The 23,064-nt window shown below is 37.8% G+C and overlaps 1 protein-coding gene across 2 annotated transcripts in view; it reads left to right on the top strand.

Annotated features, from left to right (window-relative positions):
- Positions 1-23,064, top strand: part of KCNT2 (potassium sodium-activated channel subfamily T member 2) — a 284,885-nt gene that overhangs the window by 172,429 nt on the left and 89,392 nt on the right. For both annotated transcript variants that reach the window (XM_006193725.3, XM_006193726.3), the window contains exons 14-15: positions 8,370-8,478; positions 21,622-21,771. In XM_006193725.3, the coding sequence (XP_006193787.1) occupies positions 8,370-8,478; positions 21,622-21,771 (259 nt within the window). The remainder of the gene's footprint in view (positions 1-8,369; positions 8,479-21,621; positions 21,772-23,064) is intronic.

The following is a 23,064-nucleotide window of genomic DNA, read 5'->3' as shown; positions in this document are numbered from 1 at the left end:
TTGTCTGAAGTAGTAAAAGGATGCACATGCAGAAATCTAACAAGGGTGGACACATCAGATAACACCTGTTTACAAAATTACACGGTTTCGTAAGGGAGTAATATGCGCTACACCCAAGATTTAAATAAAGGGACATCCATTACAATTTTATTTATTGTAAGAATAGATGTAGAAAGAAGCAAAATGTCGAGCCTCATGAGAATAGACACATGAAGCATATGAGATGTGGTGTGTATATGAATTACCCAACTAGAGGTAATTATTATAAATGATGTTAACGTGAAGAGCAATACACATGAAATAAGCAAGATATGAAATTCCTTGAAGAGGGCTAACAATTTTACTAATACTACTTATGTACATTAAATTATATTTCAGTTTTATCTGGAAATGTGCTACTAGTTAGAAGACGAGTGTGTTGATGGCTGTTTTTACTTTATTTATGGAGTTTATATTTTCAAATCTTTTCCCACAAGGTCCAAATTATCAAGTGTAGTTAATACCATGAAAAATGTGCAAATAGTTATATCTAAGCAGGGAACATGTTCATTTAATTGTGACAAGGACTTATGTTTGTAAAGATTGTAATTATTTATGGAAACTGAAATGTCGTTATTATGTGGTAAAAGATACTGTATGTGAATTTATGGATATGTGCAGTTAGCGTATTTTTAAGTTTTATAGCCCATAACCAATTCTCACTTAATATTTTAATAAATCAGCTTTCACTGGCACCAAGTTTTCATTTAAACTGTCAAACTTTTCTGTGTAATAAGTCATAGGGACTAAATCTGAATAATTAGCAAATACCCGCTCCCTTCTTGAGAAGGTTAAACTCAGCTTGCAATAAGGAATGAAAAATAAATCAACTTATTAAAATGTGGTAGCTATTTTTTAAATCACCAAGGTGAATGTAATTAGCTGAGGGAAGTTATTTCCAAAAAGTTTTGGAAGTTTATGAAAATAAGAAAAAGGAATTTGCAATATGTTTAAATTACAGATGAGTGATTTTGATGAAGTCAGTCTCTCCTTGGATTGTTTATTCAATATTCTTTGATTTTCAGCTTATTAAGGTTCAGTCTTGTCTAGAACTAAACAAAAATGAAAACAAAAGCTCAACTATTGCAAAAGAGGGTTTTGTGAACTTGTGTGACAACAGCCTTAGGATGATTATCCAGTTTAATTTCTAGGGTAAATGATAAGTGCACCACAGTGCCAATCTGCTCTCCAGAAATCTATGACTTACCGCTGCAGAGATGAGCAATGTTCCTTTGAACTTTTGCCCCTTGGTTGAATGCAAAATAGTATAAGAACTGTATTACTATTATTATTGTTACGGCCATAGGCACTTACACAATGCTTATTACGTGCAACGACTTCGGTTCTAAAGAACTTTATATAGATTAACTTGGTGAATTTTCATCACAACCTTGTAAGGTAGTCGATTAGTTATCTATGGCTGTGTAACAACCTCAAAACTTTGTGCTGTAACCAATAAACACTTATTATCTCCCAGTTTCCGTGGTTCAGGAATTTGGGAGTGGTGATAATCAGGATATTTGGGATGTGGCAGGGAGGATGTGAGTTGGGACTGCAGTTACCTGAAGGCTTGACTTGGGCTGGAGGATCTGTTTCACGCACGTGGTTGGCAAGGTAGTGCTGGCTGTGGCCAGGAGGTCTCAGTTCCTTACCTCTTAGGCTTTTCCTTGGGGCTGCTTGAGGTCCTCATGACGTGGCAGCTGGCTTCGCCCAGACCGAGTAATCCAAAAGAGAGCAAGGCAGAAGCCACCCCATCTTCTATGGCATGGCCCTGGCTGCCCCCCTCATCTCCAAAGTATCTTACCGGTTACACAGACCAGCCCTATTCTGTGTAGGAGGGAACCACCCAGGATACGAATACCAGGATACGGAAGGAGGCTGCGAGGGAGGCTAGCAGCTACCCCAGGGAGATTCTATTATGATTCCATTTTACGGATGAGAAAACTGAGACACAAAGATAATAAGTAAAATGCTGGTGTCGTACTAAGTGGTAGAACTGAGCCTTGAATGCCTGTTCTCTGTTTCCGGAGTGTGTGCTGTTAAGGGATTTGTGGTATCGCCATGAATAGTTCATTTTAATTTTAAACTTTTGATTACTCACAGAGTTGCCCATTTTCATGTATCTATTGTCCATTTAGTTTGCATGTGCCTTTGTCTATAAAATACATCCCTTTACCCTTATTTTGTACGGGGGTGACTATTTTAGTGAATTATAGAGATTTTTCAAATTCTAAAATTACTAACATTTTGACTTCTAAAAAATTGCATTTTTTTCAGTTTGCAAGTTGTTTTGGGTTGTGTTCATGGTGTTTTTAACTGACAGAAGCTTTCTCTCTTTTTTGCACATTTATCAATGTTTTCTTTATAATTTTTCCCTCTATATTATCCCAAGATCCATCATTCAATAGTTCAAATCAGTTTATTTTTTTCAAAAGTTATTTCCTTTGAGACAGAATTTTTAGCAACCCCTAGAATTATCCCCTAAGGTCCAAGAGTGTATGGACCATGAAGGACTGAAATGCCAAACATATTATTTTGGGGACTCTGTTGATGTGAACCTCATGGCGAAGAATTGTGGGGGCTGTTGGGTGGAAGGTTGGTGGTGCTGAGGAAGGGTAATCTGTTGTAGGCAAGGACTCAGCAAGTCCAAACACTTGGCTGAATTATCCTGTTAAGTCAACCTCACTTTGCAATAAGAAACTCCTTTTAATTGCATACGCCTCCTGGTAACATTGAAATTTCAATCATCATTTGTATGTCTCTTTACTAAGACTGTTGGATGAATATCTAGTTGATAGTGGCATCTACCTAACTATTTTTCTGCAAGCATGGGCATTCTGGAGGGAAAGGAAAAGATTTGGTTACTTTGGGAGACAGCCAAAAGCAAGGCAGTGGCCAATAATTGTGTCCTAAATACCTAATAGAAGAGAAGAGTCGAGAGTCTCCTTTGCAGTTTTGTCTTGAGTAACGACACCGTTGAAAACAGCTGTCCTAGACTGTACGTGACAACTGTAAATACGGCTTTGGGTTGTCATCTGTGGGGGAGGATAAGGCAAATCATAGCATCACCTGTCGGTAAGGGAAAGGTGTGAATGCCTGTAAGTGCGTATTTCCACTTATCTATTTTTATAAAAGAAAAACTTTACTTATCATGGGACTCTACAGCTTGCTGCATGTTCTTCTGCATTATTTCAGTCTGAAGTTTACAGTTTTGTCAGGCACATTAATAACTGTACCTATTTGTCTGATGTGTTACGAGGCGTAGTTTCCCAAAGACTTACATCCTTAAGGACGTGGAATTCAAACTTATGCCTTGTGGCTCCAAATCTAATAATGTTTTAAAATCAAGCACAGGACAACGTTTGCAACATTTTCCTGCTTTACGATGCACTTCTACAGGTGCTTGGATTATATTTTAATCTTCATAGAGTGCTTGGTTCGGAAGGTCTATTTTCCAGCTTAACTGACAACAGTTTCCTGAGATGTAGAGAGGAAAAGATACGTAGTGCTGTGTACACCTGGACCTTAACATCATCCCAGATGATTCCAGTCTTATTTACACTGTTCAAACCTCACAATACCGGCTCAGTCCTCTCTCTCTTTTACTAATTCAACCATCCGTTGCTGTCTAAAGCGTCCCCCTCCACCTCCCCTACGCAGTTAAGAAAAAGAAGTAACGTGCTTTCATCACGAGTAGCTGAGGTCACCCTGATGCCTCACCAGTCTGGAGCCTTCTCCGCCTCACCTTCCTTCCTTCTGTTCTGCACTCTTTAAACAGCCTGAACTTTGTGGTCTGTCATTTAAGCCAAACCTCGTATCAGTACTGCTTTCCTTTGTCTTATTTTTTATGGCCCCTGATTGACAATAACAAACATACAAACAAAATGCTAAACAGGTGGATCCTGTCTTCCTGCTCCTTGGCTGAGCGCTCCTGGGGGAAAAAAAAAAATCAAACAGCGGGTCAGACTCATGTCACTTTGAACTCATGGTCCACAGCCCACAGGCCCTTAGGTTAACAAGGTGAAATTTTTTTCTCTTCAAAACATACTCTTACTCCTGCAGTCACAATGCCAAACCCTAGCCCATCTTCTAATTCTCAGCTTTGGGAAACCAGTGCGTAAACATTTCCTCAGATTTTTGCTGCTGCGTTTTCCCAGTGTTACTTCATTTTCACTTACCATTTCCAGATTTTCTCTGTTACAATAGGACTTCCTTACCTCTGTGCTGAATCTCAGTGCCTCGTACCTTGTCAGCAACCTTGTGATATTTTTCTCTCCTTAATCTTCCAATCTCTGTTAATTTATTTCCATAAAAATTTAGGTAGCCTCCTACCTCTCTGATTTACTTTTAAGAAAATTACCTCTGTATGCTTTCTTCGTCTTTCAGTTTATTCTTAGTTGACCTTAAAATCATAGTTTAAATATCAGTTTCTTAGGGATGCTTTTTTTATTCCCCCAGGGCAGGAAAGGTACCCCCTTTGCATCTTCTTAGAGCACTGGCATTTATATCCTTCATAAGATTTATCACAGTGTATTTGCTACTAATAAATCTTTCAGGCTCTTTCAAAATCCTTTTGAATCAGTGACTCACACCATTTTAGTCCAGCTGCAGTTTTGGGGTGTGTGTGACCGAAAAGTAACGAAATTGATTTCAAGGTCAGACTTGGCAACATTCCTTCCTGATTCCCTCATTAAATGCTAGGGTTTGGGGGAATGTGGTGGCTGTAATTTTCAGTCATCAGTTTCATTTAGTGGCTGTTTGAACCATTTATCCATCTGGTAGCAAGCAGTAAGCATTAATGTAAGTGCAGGAGAGCGAAAACCCACTGGAAGGTGTCGCTTACTGTAATGGGCACGGCTAATCATTTTTAGACTTGCGTGGCTTATGTAGAGTTCTTTATAGGCAGTTGGAATTTTAGTTAATAATGAGCTTGGACAAATTACTACCTCTCTGCACATCTCTTTCCCTATGTGAAACCTGTTTAACACAGCATCTGTCATAGAGCTTTGGTGAGGTTTAATAATACACACGCATACATACATATATATGTGTCATTTAGCATATACGTTGAAATCTTGTTTGGGATTATTACTATAATACTATTAGTGAATATGAAAAGGAATATATGTATGTATATGCATGACTGAAACATTATGCTGTACACCAGAAATTGACAAAACATTGTAAACTGACTCTACTTCAATGAAAAAAGGCATAAAAACCCTTAAAAATAGTACTGAGAAGACACTTAGTAACTATATCATTAACTCTCATGATATCAGTAACTATCATGAGCTCGTGAGAAAGGAATACTTCCCATCAGTACTTAAATAAATTAGAGTTCTGAGGACAGCAGTTTTTCAAAAAGTATCAAGACTGCTGTTTTTGCAACACGTTTAAAGGAAAGAGAGGCTAATGAAATCAAAACTGTTTTGCTCTAGGATACAGGAAACTTGATTTCCCTTTGAGCATTTAATTAGCGTGGCACATTAAAAGAAACATGACAGCATTCAGATAACATAAGGATTCAAGCAATTATAAAAACGCAAAAATGTGTTTTATACTCAGTATCACTGAAGTGAAATAAATCTGTTTTTAGGATGTTGCCAATCTCAAACTGGGTTGAATTCTGTATATTTAATAAGCATTCTTATATTTAGAGCTTGTGAAACTAAATGACTTTTAAAGCTTTACTGAAACCTATTCTTAGCCGTTTAGTGATTGGTTCACAGTCCAGAATTGGCAGAAGTCTCTGATGTCTGCTCAGGTACATACACACACATGCACGCACGCACGCATGTGTGCACACATTGATTAGTATTTTATTGATTAAAGCAACAGGATCAGAATAAAACTCGATTGTTAGAGACTATTCTCCTCTAAGAAAAAAGAATCAATTTTCATGGCAATCAACCCATTCATGCTTATAAACAGAGTCTAATAAGTGAAAGGTATGTGTGAGCGATTTAAAAGGCGATTTGTTCAGTCAGTGTATGTAATAAACTCTTTCCCCATAAAATAAAAACAAATAACATTCAATTTTTTAAAAATTTACCGTTTCGTGTTTCTCTTTAAAAGCTTTTTTCAAAGGATATTTGATTTCTGTAAGTCAGAACTCAGGGCTGCATTGGCTCAGTGCTCTGTCTGCTGTTGTTTACTGCTTTCCAAAGAGCCGTTACCTAGCAACCGCATGGAAGAGGCTTCCAGGACTGCAGAATCGTACAAGAGCTCAGGAAACACTGCGAGGCGGACTTTAAAAAATATGCTGACTTGTTAAAGAGTAGTTAACAAATTACTTTTCCATGAAGTAAAAAGGGCTTGAAAATAGATCTGATTCATCTCTATCAATTCATATCTTTAATTAGGATTGCTTATCTTAAAAGCTTTTAAATTAAAAACAATAAAAATAACAATAAAACAGAAACCAAGACTCTCACATAATCCTGCTATTTTAAAAGTCATAGCCTTTGACAACCTGTTTCCCACACTTTAAGATAGTTCCTATTAACAGTTTGATTCCTGTTCTTAGAATTTTTGTGCTTATCCAGACATACGTGCACAAGTGAGCTTATATGCAGAAGTCAGCAATTCTGTAAAAATGGGATCGTGTTTTAATTGTGTAACAGTGGAGTCATGTTATATCGTTTGCTACTTAATTTTTTAAATTGTGTTATTGAGATTATTTCAAGGGAGTCTATTGAAATGTATCTTCTTAAATTTTTCACAAGGCAGGATTGTGATGATAAATATTACCTGTTTGGAGTTCTGATCAGCAATTTATACTCACTGTCCACTTCCCTCCTCAGAAAACCCAGGAGGCGAATACTATTATTCATCACATGTTAAAGATAAGGCAGGTTAGACTGCGAAGAACCAGCACCTTGCCCGTGGCCCGGCTTACTTGACCCTGTGTGCTGATGCTCTAACCGCAGGCAACATAGGAGCTACATCAAAAAAACACCAAAAAAGAGCTAAATCAAAAATAACAAATTTTAAAAGGATGAGAAGAGAATACAAGAGGGAATGCATATAATTTTGAAAGAGGAAATGCTTCCTTCAACAAGGGAGGGGAGTTAGAAGCCATTAAGGAAGCAGGGGCAGGTTTGATTCTTGCATCGTCAAGGCGGGGCTTTTGCCACGTGTGTGTTCTCACCAGCAAGAAGGAAGGCGTTTAGGGAAAGTGTCTGCACCATAGTAATTCTGAAGTTGGACCAAACCTAGGCTGGCAACCGTCTAACTAACAGGGCCGCGGAGATGTGTCATTTCTCCTGGGCAACCATGCTCCCAGCTAACACGGGGTGGGGGGGGGTAGTGGATGAGGGAAATGGGGGCCTCCGTTACTGAAGGGAGAGCAGAGAACGAACACGAAGTGATAGTCGTTTCAGATGCGGTTCAGAGCTTTTTTGTCTCCTCGAGGACCCAAGTACAAAATCTTCCCTATACAGTAAGAGACTCGTCCATTATCATGAAAAATACTCCAAAGTTGCTTCAATTGCTGCATCCAACTCAAAGCCAGGATATCTGGGAGATGCAGAGTCAGTTCTAGAGGTGGATCTAATGGTCTGGCAACACATTAATAAATGATTCTGCTGCACCCACCCCCATCCCATATGCATGTGCAACAGCAGAGCAAGATAACTGAAATAAGATACTGATTTTTGGATAAAGAAAGGGGGACACAACAGACACTGGTCCATAGCAGTGGTGAAGTCCCATGGGACATGAACTGCAGAGACCTTGCAGTAAGTGTTTTGATGAGACACCCATTTTAAATTTATTTCAGGATTAATGTGCATTGATTGATATTATAGTTGTTTTGATTTGTACAAAATCTATCACTTACATTGTGCAGATGTTATCTGCCACATCTTTTAATAATTACTTTCTGAGTCTTTATGTCGTGTGACTCTGAATTTGAGAAATCAATTATGTGTTACATCAGCACCACTGTAGTTCATACCGTAGAATTACCAGAACTAAAGGCGACTTTATAAGGGTCTGACTGTGACTCAAACCCACCTACATCTCACCTCCTCGGACAGTTGAGGCATAGGACAAATAACGTTTGGCCAAAGACTGTCACTTTTCTTAAAGACAGATCTGGGGCTGGAGCCCTTCGCTGTCAGTCACTCACCTCCCAGTCTAGTTCCTTTTCTTATGAAACATTTTTTTCTGGGGATAAAATTGCACATGTGAAAAACATCTCTCAAACAAGTGTGTTTATATGGAAACTTTTGTTAATTTTATTCATTGCTTTATTTTTTATTTGACTTTAAAATATGACTATCCCAAGGTAAATTATTCTAATTTACCTATTTTATTTCAAACAGATCATGTTGTTTGTGAAGAAGAGTTTAAATACGCCATGTTAGCTTTAAACTGTATATGCCCAGCAACATCTACACTTATTACACTACTGGTTCATACCTCTAGAGGGCAGTAAGTATATTTTTTCTTTAAGATAATACATTTTAAATTATAAATAAATAAATATATATATATATATATATATAAGTTCAGTTATGTGATTTAGAAATTCAGTAAGCCAGGGTGTCCAGCTGAGATGTACCTGTGCTTGTATTTGTGTGAGTTATCTTCATCTGACCGATGGATGCGTGGGTGGATGGATGGATAGCGGGATAGACGGACAAAAAAGAAAGGTCCCGTGATGGGGTCCAAGGCCCCATGACAGTGGTTTGTTATCTTTCCGAACTAGTCTTGAGATAATTTGTTTCTAAGTGTCTGCACCGTGTGTTTGGCCTAGAACTAGGGCATCGCTTCTATTTTCAAGGTTAATACTTAGCAAATAAAACTTTAAAAAATGGGATGATGGCAGTCACGACTATAGGATCTTAAAACCCTTTTTTTTTTCTATTTCTGAGGTAAGTTTTAATCTGAAAGCTGTATGTGCACAAATGAGCTCAAACTTAAAATTTTATAATTGTTAGTGATAAAGTAGTTGATAAAATTTGCTAATGTAATATGAAAGAAATCATTTTTCATATGGATTTCAAGGTATTGGGGGAAGTTACATTATCAGTATGTTCTTTCCTATTTGTTTATTTGGATAGAATTTCATAAAATACAGAGATTGTTTTTGACTTGGATGGTCAAGAAAAATATAGTCCGTGAACACAGCCACTGCTCTTGTTTAAACAGACAGATGTTGCACTGCATGTCGTTCTTTCCATCTTCCTTACTTGGTGTTTTAGAAAATGTTGATTTTCAAGTAAATTCCGCTGTGCTGCTTGTGGTGGTGATTATTTAAATTTAGTGAGTTAATTGATAGCTATTTAGGTGAAGTGCCAAGTCAAATAAATCAAGGAAAAGGAAAATTCTTTCCTGGGATTTAGTACTAGATGGAAGAAATTGCTAATTGAAAAAGAGTGAATGCCCTCTGGTATTTTTAAGGAGATTTTTCTCACTTACCTCTAATTGTGTCTCTGCTCTATTGAGACAGAAAGCATTTCCCAGGAGCAATTTTCTCAAAGTTCTGAATATAAATATTTCTGTTTTGTACATTTACAAGCCTTTAAGATTTGCAGTGGAAAGGATGCAACAGGATCATGAATGAAATGATTTTTCTTTGATGGAAGGACTCAGCATTTCGACGGAATGAAGTAAAATACAGAAAACTCTTGCCGCCAATTAACTGCACGTTCATAGAACTCTTCACAAGGGTTTGTTATTTCGTCATGCGTCTTTGTCGTAGAGTCACACAGCTTCAGAGCAGAGCGTCTAGTCCAGTTTCCTTGTTGCACAAATGATAAAATGAGGCCCACTGACGCATCACACGTCAGTGTTTGAAGACTGATTAAACTTCATTTTCCGACTCCTACTAAATATGTATTGGCACACAGTATTGCCTGCTGGACAAAATGCACTTGATGTAAGTTTAGTGAGAATTTCAGTGGCCTTTAAAATAGGACTTTCCTTAATATACTCTAATGAATTTCGCCAAAGTGAAAAAGAAAGTGATATTGTTGAAGACATCGTTACTGTATAATGAAGGATTTCCTATAAGTAAGATTGACCTACAAAATTATTTCACAATCAATTGTCACAGTACATGCTATGGCCCTCCAAAATAACTTTCTTTATAGCAGCTTTATTGAGGTCTGATTCATATACCATATCATTCACCCTTTAAAGGCTACAATGTAATATTTTTAGTATATTCATAAAATTGTGCAACTGTCCCTGCTAACTCGTGAATATTTTGCATCACCCCATAAGGAAATTCTCTACCTTTGTACAGGTGCCCACATTTTACCCAAACCCTTTGAACCAGAGGCAACCACTAATCTCCTCTGTCTCTATAGAATTTCCTATTCTGGGCATTGCAAGTTGCATATAAATAGAATCATCCAATATGTGCTTTCTGTTGGGGGGACTGGCTTTTTTCACACGGCAAGGTGTTGTTGAGGTTCATCCACATTGTAATAAGCATCAGTATTTTCTTCCTTTTTACAGCTGAATAATTTTCCATTGTACGGATACATCTCATTTCATTTTTCTGTCCATCAGCTGATGGATATTTGGGTTGTTTCCAGCCTGGAGAATAGGGCTGGTCTCAATGTTAATGTACGGATTCCCGTGTGGGCAGGTGCTTTGATGTGTCTGGGTGTGTGTCTGGGAGTGGAATCGCTGGGGCGTCGGTGGCTCTGTTTAGCCTCTTTTAGGAACTGCCTGAACGTTTTCTGAAGAGGCCGTCGTGTTTCGCGTTCCCATCAGCAGTGTGTCGTGCTTCCAATTCCTTCATGTCCTCAGCAATACTTGTTAATACCTGCGCTTTTCGTCATAACCATCCTCGTGGAGGCCAAGTGGTGTCTCACTGTGGTTTTCATTTGCATTTCCCTCATGGCTAATAATGCTGAGCATTGTTCTGTGTGTTCATGGGCCATTTTCATGTATCATCTTTGAAGAAAAACCTATTCATCCTTTGCCTGTTTCCTAATCATGTTATTTGTCTTTGATTATTGAGTTGTAAGAGTTATTACATGTTTTGGATACAAAGACCTTAAACAGATAAATAACATTACTTGAATATAAATAATCATCCAAACAGTTCACTTAATTTAACGTATCTAATACATCTTGTTAAGACTGTTGTTTAGTGGGGAGGGGTATAGCTCAGTGGTAGAGCGTGTGCTGAGCACGCACAAGGTCCTGGGTTCAACCCCTAGTACCTCCATTAAAAATAAATAAAGAAAAACCTAATTACTTCCCCCCCCAAATTTTTACAAATAAATTAATTTTAAAAAAGAATATTGTTTGACTAAAGTAATCTGTATTGTCTTCTGTATTACACATTAATTGAAGATCCACTTATTAACAGAACACGTTTGAAATTTCGCCTTTGAGCACCAGTAGAAATTAGACAGCTCAAAGATATATTGATTTAATAATAAGAGACCAAGTTTGGGAGCTGAATTAAGTAGAATAATGAGGAAAATGTCTAATCGTCTAGGCACTGCCTTATTAAAGGATTATCGAACCACTAATTCAAAACACAGCTTAAGGTAGTACTCAAATTTCTCCATTAAGAAGGAGAGAGAATAATAAATGGAGATTTTTGACTAAAAATAGTTGACACTCACAAGCTGTTGTGACTCGATGAGTTGATACGAAGTGAAAAGAGAAGCTAAGACTTTGAGCGACCAAGCACAGAAATCAATGTAATGCAGCACCTAACATGGTCTAACAATATGTTTTTAAATTAAGTGCTATGTAGACTGCAAGTATTTAAGGAAAATAATAAATATGAGTTCTGAAACAAATAAGGTGAAGGAAATATGAGTTAGTGACAGAAGAAGGCCAGCTCTTTTAGTGGCAGCCCCGCCGTAGGTCTGAGTGCTATTGGAGTCCCTAAGTCCTTACCCCCCCAGACACCCCCATTCTTTCCCTGGTGCTCGTCTTCCTCTGGCCTGTGGACGTGGGGACAAAGATGGAGACCATGGGTCAAGGATGAATTGCCTCCCTCTGTTGTTTTATATGGAGAATATTAACTTTTTAAAAAATATATCTTGTGTCAGGGAGGTTAGATCTCAGTGGTAGAGTGTGTGCTCAACACACACGAGGTCCTGGGTTCACTCTCCAGTAGTACCTCTCATTTAAATAAGTAAGTAAATAAGTAAGTAAATAAACTTAATGACCTCCCCCTTCACAGAAAAAAAATTAAAAAAAAGTATCTCTTATTTTAGAATCCCCAAACTAGCTCAGCCAGGACCCTGACTAACGCAGCTCCCGAGGCGCATTGACACCCTTCCGATCTTCATTTTCTCTTCTTCTGGGTTAATGTACGTGTTCTGGTTCCAGTCGATCTGCAGGTCAGCTAGATGACATCAGCGTTAGACGGCTTCAAATAGCCGTGCTCCTGGAGGCCCTGAGCATCTACGCGGTGCTCAGGGCCCCATGGCTTTTCCTCTCACCCCCTCCATTTACTTGCGCGTCCAGTGCCCTTGGTAGTGGTATTTCCGAGTGTTCATTAAACTAGCGTTTTGACTTATTTGGCAAATCTCCTTAGAAAGATGGACGCAAGTCTCTTCTTTGGACAGTTGTTATTGCCGGCTGTCAAACGTGAACCATGGTGATTGTGGCAGGGAGATGCCAGATGGTCAGAACCACTGATGGGCATTCAGCTCACCCCACTCATCTTGATGGCAGGTCACCTTTATTCATGTTTAATTTTTTTTTCTTTTCCTTTCCATTAGCTTTCATGGAAATATTTATTTCATTTTTAGTCCCATCCAAGAGGTAATAGCTTTAGTCTCAGTGGTAATCAATGGGAAGGAGAGGGAGAGCTGATGAGAACAATATTGCAAAGCTAAAATTTACAGAACCTGGCCCCAGATTAGACATGGATGTCGAAAAGAGCAAAAAGAAGAAAGTCTCTTCACCCACTGAGGCTGGACGGGAGAGAACCAGAAAGCGTGTGGTTTGGCAGAATGAAGGAGTTTGATGTGGGGTCTGTTTGCTTTCTGATGCAGATACCACTGATGCTGGGAATCCCTGCGACTCACGGTTCCCGAGGAGGGATGCGTGGCACCCAGGGAGGTGGACGTAGAAATGGAGGGCGTTTGGGAGAAATGACAATTCCAGGCTTTTCCTTGGGAAATTACTCCTTTTAGGAAACAGTTGGAAGAAGAGGACAGCAAAAATAGTGGAGCCTAGCAGAACAAGAAGGAGCAAGGATATCTAAAAAGAACTGGAGAGTTAGCAATATAGATGGTTTAAGATGGAGACAGAACAAACAGAATTAGTATGTCTCTGGGAAATTCTGAGAAAATGATTCTGGACAGTGGAGACTTTCTCATGTTGAGATAATCTGAACAAATAAGGAGATGATAAGAAAGTGAAGCCCGGTGGAAGGCTGCCACTTTATTAGGTTTGCCCAGAAAGATTAGAAAGAAAAATAATGAAAGCTCTGTTACGTAGATAATAGTTCTGCCAGTTCCACAGAAGCCTGCTTCTTTGATCACGGCAATTAAGAAAGGCCGTTGAGATAAACTTGGTCCTTTCTCCGCTTCTCCCATGACAAACACACACACGCGCAGGCGCACACACACAAACGACTTAAAAGATTGGAGTTCTGAATGGGGATAATCACAAGAAAAGGAAACAGACCTCTAAAAGTTACTCTTATTTTTCTTTTTATGTGAGTTAACATGTACTGAAAATCTCCCCAGAAAGACGTTTTGCTAGATGTGTCCAAAATCTGATTACCTGAGAAATGTTTTTCCTCAGCACACCTATTAAAAGATCGTTGTAGAACATTATTGTATGAAATGTAGTTTGAGAGCTACAGATACTAATCAGTCTGACAGTCCTCTGCTTGAGAAGCCTTTAAGTGCTCATCTTTCATTATCAAATTAGATTTAAGTATGTCCGTTTTATTTATTTAAGGCCCTCTATGCTCTAGTCCTAATTTATTTTTCATATCCTGATTTCTCATGATTCTCTTATATGTATCGTGTTCCCTAAATAATACGATCCTAAATATACTTTGTGGTTTCCGCCTTGTACATCTTTTTTTTTTTTATGTCATTCCTTCTGCTTGGAATTTATTTCCTCTGCCTTCCTGGAGGGTTTTGTTAAGTCAAAAATTCTATCTCCTCAGGAATATTTTTAATTTTTTCCAATTTAGCATGACTTTTCCTTTCTATCAACACACATAAAATTTTATGATATTCCGCCAGAGCGTGTATTATAGTCCTTTTATGTTTCCCTGCTTAATAGGCTGTAATTTCACGCAAGGTAGAGAGCAAGCCTCACTCATCCTCGTACCTTCTGTAGTGTCTTCACAGCAAGGATGCTCAGTAAACAGCAGTGAAATAAATGAAGTGAAGGAGACACTGAAGATGATTCATTGAGGCCCCGGTTCAAAGTGGTTTGTGAACCACGTGGCTTTACCTGCTCTTCCTCATGAGACTCCCTGAAAGTGATAATGAATAAATCAAAGTCATAAGCCCTTCATCAATGAAAAAGAAGAGATTTCAGTGAACTTCTAGAAGATGGGCAGTGGATAAAGAATTGATGACCCTCCCGTCCCAGAGCATGTTTAGAGGGTGATGCAGCAGGACCCCATCCCAGCCCCGGGGAGGCTCTAGGGTGCAAGTTTCCCAGGAAAGGAGGACGCGCTTTAATTGAATTTCTGTATGCAGGACAAGTTACCCCTGTTTCATCCACCACAGTGCCATCTTCCTGCCATTTGGTTTAGTCAGACATTTACCACTGGGAAAAATCAGATTTTTAGTAAATGAATTAGTCAGAACTCTAAGCTAGTAGATCGTTTGGGGATAGGGTCCAAGTGTCGTATTCTGGCATTTAGAGACCACAGACTAAGTAGTCTGAACCCTGCTTGCTTAGTATGAGATGTAACCTGCCCTTAACAAGTCAGATTCACAGACAAAGGAATCGATGCAATATCCCAGTGTATCGTACTCAGAACTTAGAAGTACGGCTCTCGTCATTTGCTGACTGGCCGCTTGCGGGGTGAAATGAGGGGAAGAAATCCAGCCGGAAGGAGGGCGGTTCTTCTGTTTGCACTGGAGCTGCTTTGGGTTTATAGGGAGTGTTGAAACTTGCACTCACTAGTAAACAGTTTTCTTTTAAATCAAAAGACCATAACATTTGAAAAAAAAAGTCAAATATGCCTTTTTGAAGCAAGGAGAGTCTCAGTAAATGGGAACAAAAAACCCATTAAAAAGAAATTCAAATGTATTTTTGAAAAGCAGAGAAGTATAAATAATAGTTCAGAAGAATACTGACGGATTATGAAAGGGTGATGATACGTGTTCAAAGGAAAAAAAGTGCTGAAGAGGTTTTTCTTATTTGTAGAGTTTTATGTTTTTAGAATATTTAACTTAAATTTCTATTAATTACAATTCTGAAGGATCTGATTTTCTCTTCAATAATAAGAAACCAAAGCCAAAATAAATAAATACACAAATCCAGGATAGCTAAAATATCATTGTAATTATTACTCTCAGGAAGATACAGAAAGGAGAAATGGTGGAGAAATAGAAAGTAAAGAAGACCTTTTGAAATGAACAGAGTGATTGCTGAAATTAAAATTCAGAAAAAACCTTGAAAGATAGTATCATAAAATCTTGAGGATTTCAAATTAAAAAAAGAGAGAGACTATGAAGGAAAAGCATTCACAGGACAGGAGATCAATCCAAAAGAGACAGTGTCTGATTTATTGGAAGTTCCAGAAGAGATGGAGAGAATAGAATGTAAGAAAATGATAACCGAAGAAGGGTCATTCACATCTTTTAATTGACAGAGTCTCTTGCTTTTGAAGTGCTAATGAATGAAAAAGATCCACACCTAGAGGTGTAGTATTGCCAAATTATGGAGCAGTAATGATGGAGAGAAAATTCTTTAAACTTGTAGGAAGGTAGAGACATTCTAGCATTGATTCATTGAACTAGTTTAACTATAAGCAGATACACCGAGGAATACGATCACTCACAGAACAAGAAAGTTTGCCTCTGTTTGGGGTGAACGTGCGTGAGCCGTTCCCGTTGCCACACCACACAGCTCCCCCCGTGGGCAGTGACACCTCTGAACATCCAGGAGCTAGAAGCCTCTGCAGCCATGTGCCTCAGTGGTGTGGCTGCCCCTTGCCTGCCTGTTCCCTCATTTAGCTCACTTCCAACCTGAACTCCTGCCTTTGTGTTGATCGATGGAACCCAGGTCACGTGTCTGCACCATGTGATAAAACCAAGGATTCCTAAAAGCTGTGGTCAAGATATGAAACGTCAGGCATTGTGTCTCAACAAGAGACTGGACTAGATTAAAAGTAACATATACAATGCGGTGGGGCAAAGGAAGTATCTGTTTTCTCTCCCAACTGGAAAAAGAGGCGATCATAAACTCCAAGAAAATAAAAAGGAAGCCATAATAAATCAAATTAAAAGTGCCATAATCAATAGGTGGTCAGTATGTAAAGAAATTTTTCTTTGATATTCTCTCTTGAATTGCTGAGGAAACTACAGAGAAGTTTATATAATTATAGCATTCTACTTAACTCTTAAGTGAACTGTGTTGCAATGATCATAATAATATAATCACTGCACACAGGTTCTCCATACTTTTTTTCCAGTTTTATTATAATTGATAACATTGTATAAGTTTAAGATGTACAGAGTTCTCTACTTTTATCTGAAGCCATTGACTTATTACAGCCACTGAGCAAAATGCAAATATTTACAATTTCAACAATGTAAAAAGATGAGCAAATGATACTTTAAAGTGGGGAGAAGATGTGGAAGGGAAGAGGGTAGCTAACATCCTCCGCTCTTACAGAATGAAAAATGAGGAGACCAGGTCTCTGATCACTGCCACTTTATGTGAGCAGCCCTGTGGGGAATCTGCTGTGAGACCATCTTTTCTCTCATACCTCCGAGAAGGTGGTCAACAGAAAATGCCTACAATGATGTAGTAATAAAATTTGGTAACATATTTTTTAAAAGAGATACCACAAAGCTCTTCAAAATAAGCCCAGATTTGGAGACTTCTTTTTGGTCAAAATATCAATTATGAATGAAGTCACATGCTAAAAATAACACTGAATAGAGTTAAAATATTGCTTTGGTTTGGCCATTCACTCATTCATCTGTATGTCTATCTATTATTAATAGATATCTGTATCTATTATTATGTCTATTATTAACAGGTATCTATATGTCTTATTATAGATGATAATGACACGCGAAGTGCGAGGCACTGTTAGGAGTTTGAGAAATGCAAAGACGAATACGTTCTGACCACAAAGACTAGTATTCAGTGCAGGACAGGGCACAGCGTAAGCATGGCTTATGTATGGATTTGGTGTGTGTTCTGAGGCTCCCCTAGTAGATTTACTGTATGAATGCAGTTTGTTTTAGCTATGGTAAATATGCTGAATAGATCAAATGACAACATGGGCAGACAGTCAAGAAACTTCTTAGTGAACTGACTTAATAATGGGAATTAAAGAGCTGAGAATGCAGTGTCATTATGAGAGATGAATGTATTTTTCACCTGACAGGTTAAAAGTAGACGAAAAGAACTTCACAGAATTTTAGAATCTATGTGTGTGGTAATTAGGCGGCTTCTGAACTCAGTGAGCACTTCAGAAGCCACTTTGGAGGTTTTCAAGAGCAAACGTTCAGGGTAGTGGGTTCTGTCCACCTTCATGTCCGGGCAGCCTTTCCAACTTAACGGCTGAGCTCTACTTCGTTTCTTCTTGAAATCTCTTTCAAAAGAGTGTTCATTGTGTATGTTCACTGTTAACAAAGCTTGAAAGCTCTATAGCATTTTTCTATTCTCTCCGCTTTCACAATAATTTTTCTTATCCTGAGAACGGCAAACAGCTTTCCGGTTCCATCTAGTGGCACAAAATTGGTCATCATCCTCTACGCTGTTCTAATCTTAGGACTCAGGGTTTTCTTCTGGCGTCTGATGAAAGAAAAGCTGGGGAAGCTCCGCTCTCCGAGAGGAGGAATGCGTGAACCTCTTCCCGGTGGACAGAGGCGTCTTGATCTTGTGTTTTATTGCTTCTTCCCCCTACAGTTCTTGACGCTCTTCTTTCTAGATAAGATAATCGTACTTGTGTGTCAGATCGATCTGCAGACCAGCAAGAGTAAATGTTCCTCCAAAGCTGGCTGTTTCTTTTGTAACCTCACCTGTTGTGGAAGCTTGTGTGTGCTCCAGTTTGCCCTCTTCTCCCCATCAATTGCAATTATATTTTCAATGACACGGCTATGGTTGGTCAGAATCATTTCTTTTACTTACGGTGTTAACTGTAGAGTCCCGACATTGATAGTAAAGGCAAATTGGAATACTGCTTAAATATCTTAATTTTATTTTACTTATTTTTTAATTGATTGTATTTTAGTCAGTTTACAGTGTTGTGTCAATTTCTGATGTACAGCGTCATGTTTCAGTCGCGCATATACATACATAGATTCGTTTTTATATCCCTTTTCATTATAAGTTATTACAAGATACTGAACACAGTTCCCTGTGCTGTACAGTATAAACTTGGTTATCTATTTTATTTAGTAGTCAGTATCTGCAAATCTTGAACTCCCAATTTATCCCCTCCCATTCTCTTCTCCCTGTTAACCAAAAGGTTGTTTTCTGTGTCTGTGAGTCTGCTTCTGTTTTGTAAGTAAGTTCATTTGGCTTTTTTTTTTAGATCCCACATATAAGTGATATTATATGGTATTTTTTTTTCTCTTTCTGGCTTACCTCACTTAGAATGACATCTCCAGGTCCATCCATGTTGCTGCAAATGGCATTTTGTTTAAATGTCTCAATTTTTAAATAAGGTGAAAGTTTGAGGCTGTTGTGAATTAATAAAATTCACGTGTGTTTTCAGAGAGGTTCCTGTGAAGACTCTATAAACAGCTATCTGAACCAAGCTGACATTGAGCTGATGAACTGCTAGACTATGGAATTAAATAAAACATGTTGATTTGAATTATATGTAAACTTTTGGGTCACTTGTTTTAGACTTTTAAAATCGGCTTTCAATCTAATATAATGAGGTAATAAATGTATTTTCTTATCTTCTTTAAAATAAAACATCAATAAGGAAGTATTATGCCATTTAACTCTACAAGTATAAACATACTCGTGGAGAGTAAGATGTGTCTGCAGGAAGTGGGACCTGGCGTTTCATTCTCCAGTGAGACGTCTATGTATGCAGTTTTCTGTGATTATTGAACATGAGGGAAAATGTATTACAGACGGCAGAATGTTCATTCCCTCATATGGGTTTCCAGGATACAAGGATGGATTAAGAAGATCTGAGCTGTCTCTCTGCTGTCCCATCTAAGGGCGTTGGCTACAAGGTGGGGAAACCCAAGAAGCCAGACGCGATAGGGCTGTAAGATGCACCACTGGGAAACGGGTGAGGGAGAGTGGAAGGGAGTTTCTTGCTTGCCAGTGATGATGTACAGAGGACTGCCCCTCCCACCCGCACACAAGCGTTTTCACATGTCCCTACAAGACTCCTGCACAGGGGCCACCGGTGACCAGAGTCACGTCAGAGCCGCAACATCATGGGGAGAATTAGCCTGAGCTGGGAAGATCAGAGTTTCAAATTAGATGGGACTGGGCTTTTAAATAATTGAACATGATTTGAAAGAAATGGGATCTTCCTAAGATGCTATTACTGGACAGGAATGGGAGGGAGATTTGACAGAGCGTGGCTGAAGGCTACAAGGTCTTGAAGAGTTTGACGTGGAAGTTGTAATTTACTTCACCATTTTTTTTCTCATTTTCTCATAAACAATTCACTATGACCTCTCCCTACGCTCTTTTTTTTTTTTCCAAATAATTTTCTCACTAAGACCGTTGTTGAGGGTTTAAAAGCAGAGAATAGCAGGCACAACCTTCTTTTCCTTCTAGGCTGACCGCTGAAGTTTCTCTAAGGGTCTCAAGACTGCAGTGTTGGATGCATGGATTTTACAGCAAGACCCTTTTTCAGGGCAAATCGAGATCTCAGAGAGATTCAAGTATTTTTTGGTTCTGTACTTCCTTTATTTTCTTAATAGAATATTTTATTTCCATATTCCTTGTCTTATTTTCTTTGTTTTTCTACTAACACCTTTACAAACAGCTGGGGTTGGCAATTATTTTGAAAATAACAGTGGACATAAACCTGTCTAGGAAGAATTTATTACTATTTATTAGTCAGTATGGGAGAGCGGCCTCAGAAGGGTAGGGACTAGGCTAGTGCTACGTTTTACAGGTCGGGGTGTTTCTCGAGGGTAACGGTAAGTAAATTCGCAAGCCAACTATTTTCCCTAACTGTTTACTTGATTAGTGTAAACACATGTTAAATCTTTATTAAATGGCTTTTCATAATTTTCACCAAGCTTTCCTTCTTTGCTTTTTGTCCTTAATACCATCTGTGTTTTTACTGCTGCTGAGATTAAATTCATTTCATACCCATTTATGATTGCGGAACTCAGTGGGGTTTTTTCTGCCTAGCTCTAATAGCAGATTCATCATGGGGAAAGTAATTGGTGAGACCTAAAAGATGACTCCAGTGAAGGAGAAAGGAATTATGTAATTAGAAAAGCGGAACATTTAGTAATTGAGCATGAAGAACATTGTTAGATTATTCTTTGTTCATTTAACAAAACATTTATTAAGCACTCACTCCGTGTCAGAACAGATGTCAGGTCTCGGAGATACAGTGGTCAGCAGGGCATGCTCCCTTTCCTCGTGGGGTTTTTTCACAAGGACGAACCTAGAATGTGCATTTCTAGAACTTACAGAGTTCATAGGCTTTTTATTCAGCTGAAGTCAATAGGATGTATTGTGCAGAGTGGGAAAAATCATTATTGTATAGTCACAGTAAATTTGTCCGTGAGTTGAATTTTTAATATATTTCCAAGGCCATGAAGAGAGTATTCTAGAAAAAAAGAAACTGCACTTTCTAGAGTTAATTTATATTCTTTTTGAAAATTACTCCTGGGGATCTCTTTTGGAGATCCTTATTTTTATCACAAAGAAGTATCTTTTCTTAACTGCTATACAGGTGGGAGAAAGCCATTGCTTGACACAGACAGAAATTGATTGTTTTCTATGACAAAAATTGATAAGCTGAGATGTATATATTTATAATTTTAAATATCAAGTCAGTTGCATGCAGGAGTCAAGCAGGCACTGTAAGTGAGATGAAGTGGGACATATTATCGAGACTATAAGACACGTGCCCACCGTGCAGGTTGTGCGTGACATGATGTACATAAACAAAGACTAAAAAATCAGAAGCTGTATCTCACTGGTTCATGGTCACTGTAAATGCTTTTATTGCTTGGATTGTGAAAACCTTCTACTTCTAAAGAACTTGCCGTCTCTAAAGCTTATGTATTGTGTTAGTTTCAAACATTTTGCAGTAACTCTTTGCGTTTGTACGTAATGCCATCATGTTGAGCACCACGCAGAGACCTCTTTGCACTGGCTTGCCCATTCTTACAGTTGGAAAACTCCTGGTTGTGGGTGACAGCAGCTCCCGTTTAACCACATTCACTGTTTCTGTGTGTGTGTGTGTATGTGTGTGTGCTTTTGCTGCAGAGAAGGCCAGCAGTCACCAGAGCAGTGGCAGAAGACGTACGGCAGGTGCTCTGGGAACGAGGTGTACCACATCGTTCTGGAGGAAAGTACGTTCTTTGCTGAATATGAAGGGAAGAGCTTTACGTATGCTTCTTTCCACGCGCACAAAAAGTACGTTTCTGCTTACAAAGTGGAATTAAAATACAGATCAGTCCTGCCTTGTAAACACAGTTTTCATAATATAACCCATACTGGAGCTCATGAGTTGCAAGTATTCTTGGATTTTCGATGTTTGAATTCTGGCCTTTTGAGTGGTCTTTACAAGTTACACTTACTGGGTGTAAAGCATAATTTAGTAGGAATATTGACTTTAGTGTCTTTTAAATTATCTTTAAAAATAGTTTAATCCTTTATAATTCACAAGTACATGAAAATGAATCTTCTTTATAGATCTAAATTTCAAAGTATTGATTAAAAATTTAAACAAAGTAACATTTATAAAAATAAACTTTTTAAAAAACTTGCTTTGGCCAGAAAAATAAATTAGAAAAAGAATGATAGTACCTTCCAATTCAAACATAGAGTATTATTTTTTTTATTTTTGGGATAAATTATTTACTTCAGAAATAAAAAGTATGTTTATCATAAAGATAATATATATTATTACTAATACATATACCACATATATTAATTTGCTGTATTACTATAATATAGTGTTATAAATATATTAAATAAACATTTTAAAGAACTTTAATATATCTAGTGTATTCCACTAATCTAAAACCTAAAGTATGCCACTTTAATTCTCAACATGATTCTATCTGTACATTTATTTTTTACATTTAATAATATTTTTAAGTTTGATTTATTTGTAACACTATAAGACATACATAAGAGATAAAAATAATCAGGACTTTTGTGTTTGGAGCATAACCTGAAAAAGCATTTAAGAAATTTTATGTAACATCTGTTATATTCAGTGGTTGTTATTTCTCCTAATGAAGCTACACACCTATTCAATATTATTTAACTAAAAAAATTTTTTTCTAAAATCCAAGACAGAACAAAAATAAATTTAGGGACTCTGATTTTTTCTCACGTGATGTTGAGTAAGGTTTTTCCTTTCCCTTTGGCCAATGGCTTTCAAACTTTTTTGACTAAATTAAGAAGTATTGTTTTATCTTTTTTGACCAAATTTAGATACACATTTTATGGTAAGACTTAGTACACACACACAAAATATAAAAAAATTATTACCCTTACTAAATGATATGCACTCTGATGTTTTCTATTATCTTTTATTCTTTATTAAAATATTCATATACATACATAGCCATAATCAACTACATTGGCTTCATAACATACTAAGGATATAATTTATTCTCCTATGAAAACGGAAGCATTGAACTTTTAGGATCCTTTTAAACTTTAAAATGTTGTCATTGGAAGGTTTAATTTTCCTTT

This window comes from Camelus ferus, chromosome 23, assembly GCF_009834535.1.
Source record: "Camelus ferus isolate YT-003-E chromosome 23, BCGSAC_Cfer_1.0, whole genome shotgun sequence".
Classification (NCBI taxonomy): Eukaryota; Metazoa; Chordata; class Mammalia; order Artiodactyla; family Camelidae; genus Camelus; species Camelus ferus.
Note: the sequence above shows the minus strand (reverse complement) of the source record. Positions and strands in the feature narration are given on the sequence as shown.